A 21,515-nucleotide genomic window follows, 5' to 3' on the forward strand; every position below is an offset into this window, starting at 1 on the left:
TCCAGTTCCTTGGTCCTTGTGCTAATGATAATGGCTGGCTGACCCCCCTCCCCAAACTGTCCTGCCCACTTGTTGTTGCCAGGAAGGCAGGGGGCTGCCTTGACTGCTTTTCCCACCTCTTCTCTCATTGCTTGGGGAGGAATACCCAGGGCAGCCTGGATACCATCAAAGCCCCTTTAAGGCTAACCACTGATCGCTACTCATTTTTAAACTTTTTCTCCCGAATGCATTTATCTGCTTTAGAATGTATAGCTCCAACTTCTTGTTATACTCATGCATCAGAAGCTAAAATCATGTGTTTACAGTTCTACTGTCAACTATCACGTTCCTCAATAGAAGGTAGGGTCAAATTATGTTTATGTCCAGACTGCTGAGAGCAGTAAAACGTAACATCTTTCATGTATGTTGGTACGTTAGACACTTCATGCACTCAAAGTGTATACAATGGAGATTCCATTAAGGGAGGGGAAAACTGTTGAGCAGTAACTGGACTAAGGCCAATTCCTGGCACTTCATTTCTCTTACAGACAAGTGTAAGGGGAAAAAATGGAAGATTTGTGAAGGCGGGTTGGCTAAAAAATGCAGTAGAAGCAAACAATGGTACTTTTCTACATCATGCATTGGATCTTGCGGTTTCTTGGGAGCATATTGTTAAATGATTTAATTCAATGATAATGTTTAAGTAACTATGGTCCAATATGTTCTTATACAAGAACTCCAGAATGAGGTAAAGCAATCCTTCAATGCCCTATCAGCACACAACCCCATTTTAGGAATTCACAATATTTCACTGAGATCATGATTACCATACACTTATAAAATGCAGGCCGCTTTAATTCCATTAGCTAACTTTAAACATTTAAAAATATATAATACCATAATACCCTAAAACCACCAAGACATCTAAAAATATAGAGCTGAAGTCAACTAATATTTACTCAGAGTAGACCCGGCAAAAATTAATGGCCATGTCTGATTTGGACCCACTGATTTCAGTGGGTCTACTTTGAGTAAAAATTATTTGACCACAGCCCACTATAGCAGCAGAATTAAAAACAATGGGTGGCATTCAACAAAATTCACTAAGTAGACCTACTCACATGAATGTACCTAGTTTAGTCGTGTTCATGTGTCTGCTCTCGAGCATGACTAATGTTGGATACAATCCAGTATCAACAGACTCAAACAGCTCAAACGCACAAAGCAGTAGTAACATCACAAGTTAAAAACAACAGCAGTTAAACACCAATTACTAAATTATCTGGTAAAATCACTTTGGACCAGAAAGGTCCAGAAAACCTGTTCAGAAGTCATCAGTGTGGGGACCATGTATACGTGGGTAGAAAATCTGATATGCATGGGGCCACCTAAACATATTAAGCTACTGGCTGTTCTGCATTGATTCCACACACCATGGTGCACACTCTTAGATCCCTATTAGTTTTGTAGGTGACTACTTATTTAACAAAGTCAAACAGTAAAGATCCTCTGGTGATCAATGGCACTGGAAACATGTTTCTTAGATGTGGTTTGCAGCTGTACCAACCCTGAAATATGATGGTAATGAGGGAGATAAGTTGTGAAGAACAGAGTATGGTAAAAATGCACTTTTCACTCAAGATCAAGGAAGAATTCCTTGCATGCTCAACTGGTGAGGAATGTACACTTTCCACTCCATAATTTCAAGTATAAACTGACAGGTATAAGAGTCTAACGCACAAGGAGTTTAAAGTTCCCATTCATCTGCATAGATGGAAAAATATGATAAGAGATAAGGCTACCACAGGCCAGCATACGCCAAAAGAGAACATTTCTAGCTTAACTACTTTAAATTTGACCACACTTACCGCAGATCAAACTGTTTACTTAAAAATGTACAAGTATTTATTAAACAGTTCTTCCAACTTTTCAAAGTGGAAAGATCTCGCCACCACCAAAGACTGCTTAGTTAGTAACTTGCTGTAACAATTTATGTTGTGTTTGCATAAAATCAACACAGTCAGCTCGGGTGGAAGGAAGCAGTTCACAGGGTCTTCTTACCTAAACTGCAAAATAATCCTAACTTTACTTATACAGCCTGTCCCGCCTTCCCACCACCTTGAACTTTACAAGGGGGACAATATACTTGGTGAAGCATCTGTTGATACAACTGCAAGAATACTACAGGTGTTTCTAAAAAGGAAGCAGAATCAACAAATGCGCTAAAGGAATCAAACAGCAAAACATTCAAAGCCATTTGGAAAACAACAAGGTTTCTATGTACTTCTCGTTCAACACCGTTCTTGGTTCTGAGGGCAAAGGGGAGCAAAATGGAACGCCTCTGGGTCCAAACTAGACATCATATGGCAGATGTGTAACCTTTTCCTGATGCCTGTTTTAAAATGACACAAAGCTACAGTCTTAGGACGCGGGTGGTGCTGTGGGTTAAACCACAGAGCCTAGGACTTGCTGATCACAAGGTCGGCGGTTCAAATCCCCGTGACGGGGTGAGCTCCCGTTGCTCAGTCCCTGCTCCTGCCAACCTAGCAGTTCGAAAGCACGTCAAAGTGCAAGTAGATAAATAGGTACCACTCTGGTGGGGAGGTAAACGGTTTCCGTGTGCTGCTCTGGTTCTCCAGAAGCGGCTTAGTCATGCTGGCCACATGAGCCGGAAGCTGTAAGCCGGCTTCCTCGGCCAATAAAGCGAGATGAGCGCCGCAACCCCAGAGTCGGCCACGACTGGACTAATGGCCAGGGGTCCCTTTACCTTTACTTCTGTGCTGAATCAATGTATGAAGGGGGAAAGAAAGGATCCAAATGCTGGCTCTGTCTCCTGTTGCCCTCCATGAGTTTGAGGTATAGCGTGTGTGGGGGACGACGACAGACTGCTCTACCTATGTTGGCTCCCCGCATGATGCAACAGGGTTTTAAATCTTCCTAGGTAGCCTACAAAAGCAGACCAGACTCTCCACCAAAGATGTTATTCCTCCAACCTGTGGAGGGCAACAGTGATGGGAGGTGGAGTTACGTTTGCTCATCGTTGCTCCCTCATCTCACCCCACTTTGTGTGATTTAACGCAAAAATACGATGCCTTAAAATTGTTTGTGGCTGTCTGCAGTTGGGAGTGCAGGAAGGAGACGGAGCTTAACCCTTTCCAGCTGCACTGCTGTGCACCCTCAAGTTCCAGGCATGAGAAACAATGTGGAGAAAAGCATGAAACCACGGTCCACTGGGAAAAGCTTAAACAGTCCCTGTTGGTCCTCCACTCTTGGCTCAGCCTCCCAGAGATGCCTTTCATGGGGAGGGGATCCCCCAAACTTGTTGGAAAACTATTTCATGCATCCACTGTGCAATGATGGGTGCATAGATTCAGTAATTAGTAAGCACCGAAAATACTCTACAATGATCATTGTGATGTGAACCAAGATACTTTCTTTTGCTGTCAGCCAAAGGAACAGTTCCCACATGGAAGGGTCACCAGGCACATTTGGAAACACGTCAGTTTCATAAGGGAAAGAGACATTTGCCAAGAATGTGTCTGTTTCCTTATGCTCTATAATATGCCAACAAAACCTCGTGCAAAATCATGACTCCGACTTTGACTTTTTGTTTGGAGTTGGTTGCCCATCTCTCCCTAATGGCAAATATTTCTCTGTGCTAGCAAGAATTGTGATATTTTGGTATTTGGAGCAAGGCATTTAAAAATTGTCCCAGAAAATGAGATAGTAACATTTTGGTAACTTTTCAGGCCAAAAACAAATGGCTGTGATGATCAAAAGTTCATGTGCCATAACCACAGACAGCTATAAAAACACTGTAGGGTAAAAAGTTCATTTAGCTTCATAATCACCCCCTCCTGGCCTGAGCTTCCAAAGTTGTGTCCAAGAAAATGCTGTTCCCAGAGTAACAGAGACAAGAATGGCTAATTATTATTGTCAACAGATTAATAATGTTAAGCTTGAGCTTCTTTTTCACATTAAGAGGATTACTTCTGCACTGCAAAAGGACAACCCTGTCATTTCAAATCACAGAGAGTCGGCTTGCACGTCTAAGTGTATTAATAGAAATATGACAATTCTTCAGAATTAGTGCTCTTAGTAGATGGAATTAACTCACTATGCATTCAGTAATGTGATCAGTTTCAGAAAAGGTGTTGTTTACCATTCCGGCCATTGCAATATTCTTCCCCCCACCAAAAGAAAGAAAGCAGAGATGTTTCTGTTCACTCATCTTGGGCAAGTTGTTTTGTTGGTTTCCTTGTTTGTTGACCAGGCAAAGAGGCCACAATCACATTCTTTGAGCTACTTTAGTGACGCTGGAAACCATGTGAATTCCATTGCCCAAGAAAACAGGGTCTTTCAAATAGAGAGTTTGTGCCACACAAGAAAGAGATGGGGGACACCTGCTCACAGACAAAATCTAGCTATCTGAAGACTGTCAATAAGCAAGTGCTTTGAGACATTCATAAAATCAGACCTGCTCTGATTTTAAGCGAATGTGTGCAGTTACCCTTAACACACAAATCAAGTAAAAACTGACAGAATTGTAGCACCAGTGTTGAAACACCCCAGGAACTAAATTAAACCCTTAACACCACCTCAAGACTCCGTCTGTTGTTGTTGTGAGTTACTGCTGCCAATCCATTATGCATTAACATATTCAAAACACTGCAATACCTCCCTCCAATTAAATTTTTTCAGGGCAGTTTACAACAGCTCATAAAACACAATGATTAAAAGCTACAATGAAACCAGTAGAACATTTAATAGCCAAAACCACAGAAGAAATACAAAAGCAACCATAGCAAAACCACACACAAATACATAAGTGAATAAATTTCAGCGACACTCTTCCATGTCTATCATGGAACTGGTTTCGTACATGAGATACAGATTAATATCCCAGTAATCTAAAAAGTTGTACGTACAGAGTCTTTATTTCTGTAGAATTCTGTCCAGAAAATTACACACTACCGTACCACTAACTAACTGTTACTGTTAAACCTTTTCATCCTTGATAACATTGATGCCATCATAGAAAACTTACCAGTGCTGCATTCTTTGCCATCAAAGAAAACTTACCAGTGCTGCATTCTTTGCCACGTGTCCTACAACCACGACAACTCTCCCTTTAAAGCTCTGAAGAGTGGAAGTAGCAGGGCACTGGATGAGGTCGCCTTCAGCAGTGAATGCCGATCCAAATGGGATGTTGATGCTGCCAGATATATGCCCTCGATTAAAGCTGTGCAAGAAGTAGGTCCATTAAGGAAATCAAGGAGGAAGAGAGGAAAACCAAGCTCTGAATATCATCGTCCTTTATTCAATTTAGTACCCGACCTTCACCGTAAGGTCTCTGGGGTGGTTATAGCAACTTAAAATTTATATTAAAAACCACAGGAATAAGGTGGGTCCTGAAAACACTTGTTTCAGGTGTGAAAGACCAGGATACAGAGGTGTCTTCAACACACAACCATAAACTGCATCATGGAAACGCCAGACACACCTCTTTGGGGAAGGAATTCCACAACTTGGGGGTCTGTCACAGAGAATGCCCTCTCCTGGGCCACCACTCCCTAGACAGTCACACAGATAGAGACTTTTGCTGCACTTCTGAATGAGTGCCTGAAGTGCAAAAGGAGAGTGCTCTGCAAATGTTGACTGTTCATATGGGATGAGAGTTTAAAAAGCCCTGAGCAAGTAATAGAAAGTGCCCTTATACTGAGTCAGGCCATTAGTCCATCGAGCTTAGAATTGTCCATACCAATTTGCAACAGTTCTCCAGGGCTTTTGACTGACAGGGATCTTTCCCAGCCCTAGGTAGACATGCTAGGGATTGACATGCTAGGGATTGAGAACCATGTACTCGCAAAGCCCATACACACCTAGATATGTTGCATTTGCAAGAACAAAAGTTGTCACCTGATGGGGAGGTAACAAACATTGAAGTTTGGGTGCTAAAAAGATGAGATTGTCCACAATCAATGCCATAGTAAGATAAAGAGATCCTTGGGATCTGGGACCATGATGGGGCCAGATGTGAAGCCTCTAGGACAGGCATAGGCAAACTCGGCCCTCCAGATGTTTTGGGACTACAACTCCCATCATCCCTAACTAACAGGACCAGTGGTCAGGGATGATGGGAATTATAGTCCCAAAACATCTGGAGGGCCGAGTCTGCCTATGCCTGCTCTAGGAGCTGGAATATGGTCCTGGGCCACAAGTTGGTTACCCCCATGTTAAGATATTTTTAAAGTTATTGCTTACCTTTTCATTCAGTGTAAGTGCAAAAAAGTTGGCTTCTGCATTCATGCAAGTGATATGCATTCAACACACATTTTACAGAAAACATTTTCAAGTATGATTTGTGGTGGTCAAATAGTCATGGTTTTTCAACTCGCGCTCACGTTATGTCTTCAAGAGTACCGGGTGCCAAAGAAAAATTGCCTTGGAAAGGCTTAGAATTAATCTAAGATTAAGAGATTCATTTAAAAATAATTCATTTGAATAGTTCCATCTGGATGACTGTAAAATTTATACTGCGGGAAGTATGAAGTTTGTAAGATCACCAATAAACTAAACCATCCCACTTAGTTAGCACAGTTCATTAATTTTCTAACTCAAAGGAATAAGTATTTCTTGCATTCCAAAATTTACAGACCCATAAATCTATGGAGTCAACGTATATATTTCAATATGACATGGTAATTGTAAGACATGACAAGGAGAAAAATGCCTTTAACCTTAAGAAGGTCAAATACAGTTACTTTTTTGATTAAAGTAGTTGCATTAGTCACTATGCACACTTCAAAATGTCTTTTGAATTCTTTCTAATCTTAGCTGGTTATCTTAACCACTCCATTGCTGAGATGATTACAAAAGCTAGAAATTTATGCAAAGGAGGTTATAGGACCATAAAGAAATTTTGCTGGGAACTTCATGAAATGAATGGACCACCACTCATGTTTTTGTAAAGTGCTTAATGAAATGAATTGTAGACAATTTCTATAGAAATAAAAATATCACCTAGATGTTACCTTAACCCCCCCCCCCAAAAAAAACCCCCAAGGATAGCCCAGATAACACTATCCTTTTACCAGGAAGCTTCACCTTATAAAACTAGAAAAAAGAAAAGCCTCTCAAACTTACAACAGCCACCAGATTGTATTTCAGTAACTCCTTAGCTCCCAAGTGCAGTGTTACATAGAAAACGTCGCTAAAAGAAATAGGACACCTGTTGCTAGACCCTGCAGAGCGCGTGTTTTCCATTAAATTATGTAAAGGAAAATGCACTAAGCTGCCATCTGCCTTCTCTTTTCCTGAAGTGCTTGGAGGGGTATGGCAAAGTCCTGGGAAACAGCTAGCAGAAATTACATGGGTATGCAGAGGGTGTAACAACTAGGACAGCTACAGGCTGGCAACACAAGTCAGCAACACTGACTGACCATCAGGAAACTGCTCTATGCTCTCATACCATTCAAACAGTTGTTTCCAGTTATGGCTTGGATGTGAACTATAGTTAGGTTTAACAAGTTTCTCCATTTCGATGACACAACAAACTGTGTTTGATATGGAGCAGAAAGGAGTAGGACTGCCCTTTATGTTTCATTAACGTGTAATTAAATACGCAATGCAGTTATCCACTCTAGACCTGTAGCTCATCCTATCTGAACAAATCTAAACATGCAATGTTTAGCCTCTTCTGGAAAATGTTGCTTCCTGTTTATTTCTTGGACTAAAACTCAACTTTATTAATAAACATTTAATCACACCATCTGGAGGGCCTTAGTTTTAAAAAAGTTTATTTGCCTTGCCTTGAATTGAATAGGTGCATTAAATTACAATTAATAGTTACTACTAGCAAACCTGCTCACATTTCTGGTTTTTTCCTCAACATGCCAGGGAAAAGGGAAGGCAAAATTAAACAGCTTTGCTATGAATGCATTCGGCTTAAATATTAAACTCTTTCAGGAGAAAAACCTCAGAAGACTAAACAAGAAAGAGCTTTTGACACTGAAGCCTATGATTGACTGGAAATTTCTACTGGTGTATGAAATTAATAAACATACAGAAGAAATTAATATACTTTCATGCTTCTTTGACCACTGAAGGTTGGGTTTTGGCATATTTTCAAGCTATAACTGTTCCATTTTGCTTATATAAAGTTGTGATGTAGAACAGTCTCTACCAAGCTGAGCTGAAAGGATAACTTTCAGGATATAATCAAGGGTAACTTATTTCTGTCTGATATGACTCATCCGGGGACTATTGGGAAGGCTATGCCAGTTCCCTGGCTTCTGCAAGATTTCAAGTGCTATCACCAATGCTATCTAATATTTATATGTCTTATAGCACTAATATTCATAGTGATCATCTGTAACTTCGGGTTGAGTTTCTTTAAATATGTTGATAACATATATATTTATTGTGGCACTCAAGAGCTGTCACAGGTCCTGAACCAGTTTTCAGAGTCTGTGTTCAAGTGAACGAAGGAGACCAGAATAAATTGAATTGAGAGAAGCTGGAGGTGATGTTGGTAGACAGCTGCTGCAGTTTAGAAGTGCTTAGCTTGGCTATGATTAATGTTTTTGGGGGGACACTTTCTGATCAAGTAAAACACATGGAGGCCTCACTGATGCAGCACTAGCTCTTGAGAAGCAGGTCAGAGTTGCTGCTAGGAGTGCATTTTTCCATCTTTACCTAATAAGGTTGCTTTCCCCCCATTTCTGGACAAGTCAGATCATGCAATGCTGATCTGTAATTTCCAGACTTGGTTACTGCACTCTCCCTGAATGGGACTCTCCTTGAATATAACCTGGAAACTTCCAGTGGGGCAGAATGCTGCTGCACACCTCCTGACAGATGCTGAGTGCACTTTCTGTTAGGATATTTCCGTTCCACCTTAAAAGGGAGCAGGATGTTTGTGTCACAGCCTACGTATTTTCCTGTTTCACAGGATGTTTATGTTGTGTCTTTGCTTTCGTTTCTCTCTCTGCCGGAGACATCTGAAGCAGGCAGTCATGTTTTTCTTTGTTCTGACCAATGCTGAATAAACTTCTAAATAATACTCTCCTGACTGCATCTTTCGCTGTGCATTATCTGCTGAAAGAGCGTGCATCAGTTCTGGAATGTGGCAAGCTATTTCTGGAGCTCATGTCGCTAATTGCTGATACTGCATGTCTACGGAAGATCAATGGATGTCCGGAGACGACGTGGAGTCATGATGGATTTTGTCTCCCTGGCAGTATCCCAACACTTTCTACATCCTCAATAAGATGCGGAAGTAATTCTCCTTGAAGTCCATTATGCTTCTCTCTATCATGTACATTACAACCTAGTCCTCACTGAGATGGACAACCTGAACCTAGGCTTTACAACTTCAGACTGCAGGCAGGAGACTCAAGTGAGCAAATGCTCCACCAAGTAAAATAATATGAAAACGTAGGGTTTACAGATTTACAGGGTTTACAACATTAGATGTCAGGGAGAAAGAAGCCAGGCTAAAAATCTTCTCCCTAACTCACCAGACCAGTTAAAACTCCCTGCTGCAGCAATGTAGCGCTTTCAGTTGAAATTGGCAAAGCCTATAGTAGCAATCAATCTATGGCGTTTCCATTTAGAAGGATACTCCTCGCTGTTACGGATGTCAACGATAAGCAGCTTGGGCTTGCTAGATTTTGTTTTCTTTGTTGGAGTCTTGAAATGACCAGGTCCTGTCAGTTCACACAAGTCGATCAAATCTTCGGCCGAGATCCTCGGTGACACTTCTGATTTCAGATCATTCAACTTGATAGAATCCCTGGACTTTTAAATGGAGACAAGAAACAAGACAATAAAGATGCAACAATGCTTTTTAGCAACACAATGCCTTCATGCAGCAGTGTGCACAATCTCCCATTTCCATTAAGAGTAAACATTGTTTCTCTGACAAACTCCAAGCTATTTTATGCTCTGACTCCCATGGGGCCACAAATAATAAAAGCTCTCTCCCAATACACACATTCCATTCATTGTGGTGACAAGCATTTTTGGTATCTCTGAGATATTACTCAATGCAGCATCCACATATCATCCACCAGTTTTCAATGAACAGCTAGATGCTAGACTATGCAGAATGGGTGCTACTGGTTGCCTGAGATGTTTTGTGTAATCAAAGCACATATTCCTTCTACTTGAAATATGGCAACTTGATGCAAATCACACAGGGAAACTGCCATCCAAAGCCTCATTTACAGCTTCCTCCTTGACTCAGTAGAAAGGTTAGCCTCCTCTCTTCTACTACTGAAGGAAAGAAATCTCAACTGCAAAGCTTCACAGCAGATAGCAATCTTACGTTTCATATCTTACACAAGCTAAGAAAAAGAGCATATACGTGTGGCAACCAAGGAGATAGGAACAAAGCAAATAGCACCACAAGACAATTGCAGCTTATATATGCGGCTACCCTCTTCGGTTTGATTGATACTGCATCCTTTGGGTACAACAATTAAACATAACATAGGGGGGAATAAGAGAAGACAGACAGCATCTATTTTAGAGCTTTACTTCCTCTATAATGATGACACCATCTAAGTCTAATATATCTGCCCAATGGATTAACCCTAGAGGATTATTTCTCTACTAGACATGAAATTTAATACTCACTGTAGGGCTATTTTCATTCTTTTTTTAAGATGAAGAATACTATTTTCGTGATAAAATATACAGCTTCTTTACTGAACCATGACATAAAACAGTAACACTCCACAAACAGCCCTATTCTGCGCTATATTTGCTGCCAAAAAGTCTGCATCCACTAGCCACATCTTTTTATACCTAAAATTACTCAAATACTTACGAAGAAATAAAACTCTGCTATGGCTAAGCTTGCCAAAAGCATTACTTTGGCTCTTACTGTAAGCATACAAATTCAGGACATTTGAACACCACAGAATAATAGTCCAGAAAGCATGCCTGTGTTCTGCATTGTAAACTGTGGGCTGCAACCCAGAGTGTTACTGGGTTGGTCACACATTGAGTCCCCCAACAGGCATGGTGGCAACATCTTACCATTACTGTTGCATAGCTCCTTGGAGGCAAGTGTATTTGCTTCCTCCTTCCCTCTATGTCAGTGGTTAAATTCTATTCAAATATATACTCTCTCTCTCTCTCTCTCTCTCTCTCTGTGTGTGTGTGTGTGTGTGTGTGTTCATGTGTATGTGTATGTCCTAGACAACTGCTACCAGTCCAAGTACACAGTTCTGGGCTATATGGACACACAGTCTAGCCTAGTACAAAGTAGCAACTCCTTGATTTGTGAATGCACAAACGGCAATACAAACACATTCTTCCAGGTTCCTTACTTGCACACATGACCTTGCAGCTGTTCCTTTGCACACTAAAACACACATGTGCCTAACTTATGTGTTGCAATTTAAATGCAATGGGTATGATACAGCCAGCCTTAAGTACTCTGAAATCACATTCATTTTAATGAGTGAGAATTAAGTGTCTGCTTAACTCTCCCCCCCCCCCCCCCCGCCTGCTGAAATGAATGAGACATAAAACTCTGGCCGGATGACTGTACCCTATTTTATGAAGTGGCCTCTCATCTGCTATAAAACTTCAGTAAAGAATACAGATGTGGACAAGGGGTAGAACTATGAACAGTGCTCTCTTTGGGACTGTTATCCCTAACAAGTCAAAAACAACAAAACCTGCTTTCTCTCCCTCCCTCTCTATATAGTCAAATTTTGCAATAGTAAACTGATAAGCAGCAGTGGTGCCTCAGAAGCCCCAGTCCCCCCCCCCCCACTTCAGAAGAAATGAAGCCTCTTCAGGCACTTTTGAAGTGAGGTACGGCATGTGCTAGGACAGAGAAAGACAAAAAGAGCGAAGAAAAAGAAAACAAGGGAGAGTCCCACTGCTGGCCAAGTATTTGTTTTTTCTTTTGTATAACATACCATCAACATTTGCTCTGCTCCGCGATAATGGTCTTTGGGAGTTTACTTTAGGAAGTGATCAGCGCACCTCAGAGGAGAAATGCTGCTCATGGCATGAAAGGAATTGCAATTTCATAAAGGAGGCATCTAGTGTCAAGCTGTTCGGAGAGTGTTGGGGGGCAAAGGGAACTGTGGAAAACCATCAAAGGAGTTCTGCCGATAAGGCTATCACTTGGCTCCGAAAGCGCAAACACCTTGCCCAGGCAACGTCTCTTGGCCTTGTTTGTCAATTCCGTGCATTTCTTATGCTTTGGAACTCCTTGAGAGGGCAAGCAGCAATTAGTTGCAAGGTGCAGCCAATGGGATAGTTCAGGGTTTTTTTCCTCTAGCCACAAAATATATGGTGTGTTTTATAAAATGTGAATATTGCATGTTTCAGGATCACACACATACACACATCACTCCAAATGAGCAAGGCAAGCTTTCCAAAGACAGCATAGGACAGGGACTTGTCAATAAGCTAAATTAATCTATCTAAAATCTATCTGCTTCAGTACCAAGCTATTAGAGGAGGGCTGAAAACACCACACTTGTTGGCATCCATCTGTCTTGAGAGACATCGGAGTGCACCTCCAGGGGTGAAGTCAAACGACTGCACTATCAGCACCAAATTGACCTTCCAAGGATGTAAGTCTGGCCAGTGTGCATGGAGGTCTTGGGTTGCCCAGACAACAAGACCCCCCTCACAGCCTGGCTGATGCGGTCCAAAGGAAAGCAGAGCAATATGTTTGGCATCAGCTGGGCTGCGGGAGTTGCTGGAAAGCACCATCCAACAGTCTTGGGGACTCCACTCTGGATTTGTGTAGGGTTTACTCCTTAGTTTTTTCTTCTTCCAAAGATATCATGCAAAGCAGTGGTTTCCCTTCTCCTAGATGGGCTACTTTCCGAGGTTGATGAGCCCCATCTGCCCCTAAGGTAAAGGTAAAGGGACCCCTGACCATTAGGTCCAGTCGTGGCCGACTCTGGGGTTGCGGCGCTCATCTCGCTTTATTGGCTGAAGGAGGCAGCGTACAGCATGACTAAGCTGGTCATGTGGTCAGCATGACTAAGCTGTTTCTGGCGAACCAGAGCAGCGTACGGAAACGCTGTTTACCTTCCCGCCGGAGCGGTACCTATTTATCTACTTGCACTTTGATGTGCTTTTGAACTGCTAGGTTGGCAGGAGTAGGGACTGAGCAATGGGATCTCACCCCGTCGTGGGGATTTGAACCACCGACCTTCCGATCGGCAAGCCCTAGGCTCTGTGGTTTAACCCACAGTGCCACCCGCGTCCCTTTTATCTGCCCCTAAAGCACCACACTAATAACTGAGTAATTATGCTCTAGTTATTTCTCCCTCTGTAAAGTAAAAAAAAATAAAAATTCAAAGAGACAAAAAATGTATTTCCTAAATAAAAGAGCAAAGAAAATAAAATATTCCCAGGCTAGTTCCAAAGGTTTATCTGAGATCACCCCACTCCCCAGGCCACCACCAAAGGCCATTTCCATTGCAAAGAAATGTTTCTGTATTTAAATTAAGACATTTTTCATAATTGCTAAGAGAGAAGCTATCTGCTTGTTGAATCAGCAATCAGCACGTTGGATACAGTGAGTAAGCCATCAGAAAGTAGGGCCTTTTAAAATAGCACATTCCACAAATTCCACGGGAGAGGGAAATGGATTCTTTTTTGCTATTCTTCCTCCGTGAAGAGAAGGCTTACTCAGAAATTCTGTGACTAGGCCTCAATAATCTCTGTTACAGGAATAAAAGCCCGTGCACAACAGAAACAGTATGATTACAGGAGCAGGGAGAAGCCCTGGCACAAGATGAAATACTTCCATTGGCACATTCTTCAGAGCAGTTCTAGGATCAAGATGGTACTGGAACATAAATAAAAGGTCACGTGGCCATCAAACCACAAAACAGCTCAGAAGTTCAAAAAGTTTGGGGAGTCAGGGAAGTTAGAAACCCAAATTAGTGTGCTCGTGAAGAACAAAGATATACACTTCAAACTCCAAACAATAAATAGCTGACGTGGTTTAGTCAAGCAATGTCACAATGAGGAAACATCTATACATAGCTGTTAACTGTAAAATGAAGGAAGAGACATCAACAAGGAATGTTGACATCAACAACTGGATTTTTTGTTTGTTTTTAGGTTTATTTTATTGATTTTAAAAAGAAATATATCCTTTCTGCAGAATGGTCTCAGTGAATACCATTTTTTTTTTAAAAAAATTAAGAGAATAAGAGTATATTTAGTCTTAATATTCTGTTCTATATACCCCAAAATCAATGTAAGTTGAAAGTATAAAAACTCACCAGATCACTCCTGGGAGCTTCCTGATAGTCAGATGAGAAACAAGACATTAAACTTCTTGAACAGTTGCCCTCTCCGGCTTGCTTGGGATGCTGTGCGTATTGTCTGTATGTGGCACTCTTAGGGGTCCAGCAGAAAAGATTGATTGACTCACGGACACAACGTTCTATGTCGATTTCTGAAAAGAGGACCGCAAGCTGTCATGGCTGACATGGTGGAAAGTGACCTTGGTGAGATCAAAAGAGTTCTGGAAAGCCAAGAACAAACCTTTTTTGGTGGGAGCAAATCAAACCACATTCCCTGGTTCAGAAATAACGGGAAGCCAGGGATTGTGGTTCGTTTTGCTCCTGGCATGATCAAGGAAGAGCCAAGCGCACACATTTTGCTCTGGCGGATGCGGCCTAAAACCTAAACTACTTTTAAGACTCCGGCTACTTCTTAAATCACTGACATCTAGCCTGGAAATCATCTAAAGGCTACTCAGCAAAATTAAACGAGCCTCGTTAATTGACTTATTTCCTGTAGGTTTAATGACATGGAGAAAAGAATCTGTTGCCTAATTCTTAGTGGAAATTTAGCAGCTGTATTTTGTCAAAACGAAGCAAGTCATTAATCTCCCTTGATTTGATAAAACTGTCACACCTGGCTGGAGAGACATTTGAGGCTGCAGCAGCTTATATTCCACGCTGCAACTCACAATCACATATTACATTTCCGTAAAGTGTTATTGTATGATAACTGATAAATAGCAAAGCCCTACAGCCTTCAGAAAGATTCCATAATCTCCAGCAGTCATTTTGAACTTTCAGTCTGTATTTCACAGGGACGGCAGAGCACACAGAGCACAAAGTTAAGAAGGAACACAGGTGACAAGAGGGGAATTTCGCAGCAAAGCACTTGAGCACTTTTCTGCAAAGACAGATCACTGGAAAAACAGAGCGCTAAACAAGGGATTATTGACACAGAAAATAGTTCATTAAAAGTGTGGCAAATAGTATATATAAATGTGACAAAGCGTTTCTTCTGCATATCATTAAATCCATTCCAGAAACCTGCTTCTTTCTGGCGACCCTGCATGCGAAGAGGAAATTTAGAAAAGATAAATTGCTTGTCACTCTTAGAAAGAATGCATGTTAATAGCATTGGCCTGGCCTTTGAGTCCCAAGCATTTTATTTAATGTCCTACAAAACTTGCCCCAGGCACACAGACAACACTTTGGGAGGAGAAAGTAAGATATCAAGAGGTTTGCTTGCAGAAGCCTTTCCTTTTCACATAGTTTTCCTGTGAACACACATCTTATAGCTTGGTAGGGCTCTGCCTATTAGATACTGCATTGCTTTCCATCTGACACGAAAACATTTTCACTAACTGATGTTACTATTTACTTGAAAATCCTCCATGTTTTCTATTGGTTGAACATGGCACACGATCACACTGCAATGCTGCACTGTGTCGCACCGTAGCGATTTCCTTTTTAAAAAAGTAGTTAGGTAAAAGATAAAGTTCTGAATTCTTGCCAGGTCCAGTCGTATGTCTTTGGCTGCATTTGCACAATTGGTAAGCCAAATAGGCATGCATCTTTTGCCCCCATGACCCATCCTCACACTGCAGAGGAGGAGGATGGAGACAATTTGGCTTGGGCCTGGCAGTTCAACAGCAGTGCCCTGAGGTTTGCCACTCCTAATCTAAACCCCTTTACAATCAACTGGTATATACAAATTATATGAAATAAAATAAATAAATAAACAAACAAACAAATAAAATGTATTATGTGCAAATGAAGCTGCAGATCTTTTGAAAATCCGATACAAATGGATCTTGTCTGGTTTTTCCATTTAAAAACAAACAAACTTTCATAGCCCAAATCTTGCGTTATCTATATACACATCCATGTACATACACATAAACACACATATAGTTAACAAGTATCTATTCATAAAGCCTGGAGGCTTTGTATGTATGGAGAAGCCAAATATGAAGATGCTGATAAATGTATCTATATAGAAACTCGTAAGAGATATTAAATGCCAGGTAATTAGTCTATACACAATATGACCAAGTATACAACAGCCAGGGAGCTGATAAGAAAGAGCGAACGAGAAATTGTTTGGGGTTTCTTCATCCTTAGAGCTAAAAACTAGGATTGATAGGCTTGAATATGTGAGCATCACATATATACAAGTGGAAAATGGGTATAATTAAAGGACTCAGAGCTTTAGGTAAAATGGCATCAATCTTGCAGGCCTCAACATTACAGAACAACTTCAGCAAGCAGGTGTGTGCGAACAAATCACTTTCTATCTGTACCAAAGCCAGCTTCACTACCCCATACTTGGCTGGAAGCTATTAAATATTGGCACGTAGGCATAGCTTCTGTTCTCAAATACCATTATTCACCTTTGATGAATTTTTAGAACTGTTTTATAAACACATCTGCCTCTTGCTCTCTTGACAAAGGCATCAAACACAGGTGATTCAAGAATACATAGAGGTAAAAAAAACCCCAAACCCTTTCATAAACAAGCGGCTCTTGTGTCTTTTTCTTGAAAGTGAAACAGCAACGAATGCACCTTCCTGGGAGGGATGGCGAGCGGCAAGTCAAGCATGTGACACTTCTCCTCCAGCCTTCTCTGTCTGCAGGGACAGCTTCTGGAGAAGCTGTCAAACATGCTGCTTGCCATGTGAACAGGAGGCTCCTGCCTCCTCGTAAAGGGAGGCTTCGGATTCCGGAGCTGCTTTCAATGTGATGCACACTTGTAGATATTTTCTAAGGCAACTGTTGCTCTCCAATTCCATTAGAACCTATGGTAAAAGGTAAAGGTACCCCTGGCTCTGGGGTTGCACGCTCATTTCACTCTATAGGCTGAGGGAGCCGGCATTTGTCCACAGACAGCTTCCGGGTCATGTGGCCAGCATGACTAAGCCGCTTCTGGCAAACCAGAGCAGCGCATGGAGTGGTTTGCTAGTCTATCAAAAGGTAATGAGATTGCATCAAATGAGATTGCAACGTTCTGCTCTGGAGAAGGCCAAACACACCCTAGTTAATCAACTGTGTGGGAAAAAATGAAATCAAGACAAAATTGGTTGCTAAGATTTAAAAGGAAAACATAATACTGGAGTCCCAAGCTCAAGAGGAGAGCTGGGACATGAACCTGCTTGTGAGGCAGTTAGGGCCCTTCAGAAACGTTATGCAACTGTAGGAATGATGCCACAACTTCAAGGTCTGCAGGAAGTCTGGGGCTCATTGTACCTGTCAGAATGGAACTGGTTACTCACCACAGCAAATGAAACTGCAACACATATTATTGGAAGATCTATTAGGAAAGGTGTGTGGTTTCATACTATGGCATGCCCAGTTAATTTAATTCAAGAAAAAGACTGAGAGCCAGTGTGGTGTAGTGGTTAAGAGCGGTAGTCACGTAATCTGGGGAACCGGGTTCGCATCTCTGCTCCTCCACATGCAGCTGCTGGGTGACCTTGGGCCAGTCACACTTCTCTGAAGTCTCTTAGCCCCACTCACCTCACAGAGTGTTTGTTGTGGGGGAGGAAGGGAAAGTAGAATGTTAGCCGCTTTGAGACTCCTTAAGGGGAGTGAAAGGCGGGATATCAAATCCAAACTCTTCTTCTTCTTCTTCTCTCATATTACACTCCTACAACTTAGCTATCCATTTTTGCTTTTTCCATCTAAAAATATGTCCTACAATTAATTCAAACTCTGCTCAGTGAAATGCAAGGACCCATCTATATTAATATTTTCCATCACCCTTCTAAGATCTTACACTCAAAACCCAAAATTATCAACAGAAACTTCATGGTCCGTAATGGAAGACATCCAACATAGAAACTTGCAATACCTGGCAAATCAGAAAACAGCAAAATGCATTCGTTGAATCCATTAGAGAGAAGTCGGTCCCTCAGCTGCTGCAGAATAGCCACTCCAATACAGAAAGGGAAAGAAGAATTCCCAAGTAGTAATGTATCCCACAGATGAAATATTTTGTGCAACGGAAAGACATCTGCAAGGTGGGAAAGACAGGAAAATTATGTTTAATTATCTTGAGAGTCTAGAAACCTTGCATGGCCCATCAGTAGACCAAACCAAACTAGTTTGTTGATTATTATGTTTAGAAAAGGTTGTATCGACCTGGAACTGTTGACAGGAGTAGTCAATGTGGTGGTGTTGCTGGACTACAGCTCCCATCATCCTTGACCATTGGCCATGCTGGCTGGGACTGATGGGAGTTGGAGGGCAGCTTCTTGAAGGCACCACCTTGGCTTTTGCTGCAGAACGAAAGTGGGGAACCTGTGGTCTTCCAGATGTTGCTGGACTACAATTCCTATTACCCCTGGTCATTGGCCATGCTGGCTGCATCTGGTGGGAGCTGAAGTTGAACAACAATGATGTAACTGATAACACAAACTCAGTACGCAAAGGGTTTATAAATAAGATTCAACACAGGAAAAGGCTCTAAATAGCAGGTGACCTAATAGCATGCATGCAACCAAGTGGTGGAAGAGCCATTTGGAGAAACCCAAATAGTGTTATGTTATTAAGTCAATAGATTCATTGATAAATTGAGAAGGATAGTGAAAGAGGCCTATGATTTTCTGTCACAGATATACAGCCATTTTTCTAGACAAATTACCACAACTTGAAGGTTATTGCTTTAATTTTAGAACAAAGAATACCAAACCTTGTTTAGAAAGATTTATCTTCATCTGTAGATCACTCCCAAAGGTAATCAATAACTCATTTCAGTGTTATTAAATGCCTAATTAAGAGTATTATATTCTGCTAAAAAAACACTTCAAGGACTTTTCTCTTTTGTTGAAACACTCTGTATTTATTACTGAAGCAAAAGGAAAGAGATGCATGATCTGCATAGACATTGAATTCCCAGCTAACTGTTTCAATGGGACCATTTTCTCCCATAAGTACATTTTCGATCTTCTTGTTATAATAAACATTTACTAGAGACATTGTATGTACAAACTAATCAAGAAATGTGCACAGATAGCTATTGCTCAGCATGCTAAAATAGTTGGCAATATTGAGAAGGAGTTGGCAGAAGGACAACAGGTGGTTGTCCATGGGGAAGACATATTTACAGGCAGATTTGGTACTAATAAAATGTAGTCACTTGCAAATGTCATAATTTTTAGGTGAACTTCATAGGCAGCACAAAATATTTCAATAAATAGGCCAGCAGTGCTCAGTATTTAACTGTGAAAAGTGAGGAGGGGTAAGGACGGACTTAACACATCCATGTTTACCAATCTGGAGTTTCCAGATGTTTTGGGCCACAACTCCATAACCCCTGACTAGGTCGGGTGGGAGTTTTAGTACAAAACATCTGGAGGCACCCCCAAAATTGAACAGAGGTGGGATAAATTTCGGGGGGGGGGGGATGTTTTGCGGGAGGGAGAGAGGTTTTGGTCTTGTTTATAGAGTGATGAGATGGCCAAGGGCATTTTTTTCTGAGTGAGGAGGAGTATCTATTTTTACAAACTAAAGCCACCAAAATAGATCTTTGTAGAATATTTGAACCAGGGGACTTCCTGATTTAGAGCAGCTTTTTAGCTACAACATGACTTCAGCTTTCTGTGACAGTGTTACAAATAAACCCTGAAGTTTTTGCACCCAGGAGAGCAACACATTTTAATGCAGGCACCCATTTTTAGACAAACTATTCCTCCTGTTATGCTTACTAAATATCAGTCAAACTTTATGTACAATACTATAATTGTATGTGAGGTATATAATTCTCCAAAGGACAGAAGCAGTTGAATGATTTCCCTTCACATTAACTCATCTGAATCAGTATCATAGTTAATCTTTGACTTTATCTGACAGCCATTATGTACTTGGATACTAGTTAATTTATAAAACAAATTTAAAACCTCATCAGATATACCCGTTACCAAAACTGAGCTTTTTAAACCACAGCACTGTCTTGTTGTGTCCCAACAAAAATGGATATAAAATGCTAGTAAAAAAGAATTTTTTGAAAAATGCTTAGAAGGCAATTCTTAGATATACTGCAAATCTTCTGTTAAGTATATGGATTATGCCACACACTTGTAGGTGCTTGTAGGAAAATCCCCTGTGAATTAAGGACATGTCTTACTGTATCACACAATTTCACAATAATATAGACATGGTTACTGCTGTAACAACTTTTAGGTCTACTTTTAAAATATGTTGCTGTATGTGCAAACAAACCGTAACCCTACTGTGCTTCTAAGAAACCAGTAGGATTGAGGCATTTTATGCATTGTATTTTTACATATATCTTCTGGGTTGTTTGCGATTTTAAAATAATTGTTGCAATTGACCAGGGTGATTTTATTATATTAGGTACAAAGGTAAAGGTACCCCTGACCGTACGGGCCAGTCGTGTCCGACTCTAGGGTTGTGCGCCCATTTCACTTAAGAGGCCGGGGGCCAGCGCTGTCCGAAGACACTTCCGGGTCATGTGGCCAGCGTGACGAAGCTGCTCTGGCGAGCCAGCACCAGTGCAGCGCACGGAAACGCTGTTTACCTTCCCGCTATAAAGCGGTACCTATTTATCTACTTGCACTTGGGGGTGCTTTTGAACTGCTAGATGGGCAGGAGCTGGGACCAAAAGACGGGAGCTCACCCCGCCGCGGGGATTCGAACCGCTGACCATGCAATCAGCAAGTCCTAGGCACTGAGGTTTTATCCACAGCGCCACCCGCTTTTTTATTTATTTTATTTTATTATCATTTGCTAAATTTGCTAAAAAAAATTTTAAAGCATCATATTGTAATACTATGTATGGCCCACTACTCACATAATGCTAAGCCAAACCATGGTTTAGTGTGAACAAGTGAATGCATGAGAAGATTGCAGCCACTGTGCTCTACCTCTGTTTCTGCTGCTGCCATGCTACTCTGGCTAAACCATAAGTGGCAAATGAAGAGGAAACCTGAGTTACAGCTCATGGTTTGCCTGGAGCCTGGGAGTTTTGACATAACACTAAGTCATACCATAGCTTAGCATTATGTGGGAACTGGGTCTATATATGTGAAATGGGTCCTTGAATTTTGTTAATTGATTTTGGATTGCGATGGTTATAGGATCACAATGCGATTTTTGTTGTGTATTTTGTCGTCTTTATAGTGCAGTAATTCAGGAAGATAGAGTACAAATTAAAAATGAAATGACACCACTGCTTTGAAAGGACATTGTGGAATTATCCCTGAAAGAGCACGGTCCTTCTGATGGGGATTTGTA

At 41.2% G+C, this 21,515-nt stretch overlaps 1 protein-coding gene and 1 long non-coding RNA gene across 6 annotated transcripts in view; both read right to left on the reverse strand.

The window, feature by feature from the left end:
- Positions 1–21,515, reverse strand: part of TBCK (TBC1 domain containing kinase) — an 82,216-nt gene that overhangs the window by 5,220 nt on the left and 55,481 nt on the right. For all 5 annotated transcript variants that reach the window (XM_083456762.1, XM_083456763.1, XM_083456761.1 and 2 more), the window contains 4 exons: positions 18,112–18,273; positions 14,259–14,434; positions 9,605–9,780; positions 5,062–5,221 (listed from right to left, as the gene is read on the reverse strand). In XM_083456762.1, the coding sequence (XP_083312888.1) occupies positions 5,062–5,221; positions 9,605–9,780; positions 14,259–14,434; positions 18,112–18,273 (674 nt within the window). The remainder of the gene's footprint in view (positions 1–5,061; positions 5,222–9,604; positions 9,781–14,258; positions 14,435–18,111; positions 18,274–21,515) is intronic.
- Positions 814–5,040, reverse strand: LOC310685208. Its single transcript, XR_014515121.1, has 2 exons — positions 2,753–5,040; positions 814–2,417 (listed from the first exon to the last, which is right to left on the reverse strand). It is a non-coding gene; the product is annotated as an uncharacterized lncRNA (long non-coding RNA).

This window comes from Podarcis tiliguerta (assembly GCF_965153285.1).
Source record: "Podarcis tiliguerta genome assembly, chromosome: 9".
Taxonomy (NCBI): domain Eukaryota; kingdom Metazoa; phylum Chordata; class Lepidosauria; order Squamata; family Lacertidae; genus Podarcis; species Podarcis tiliguerta.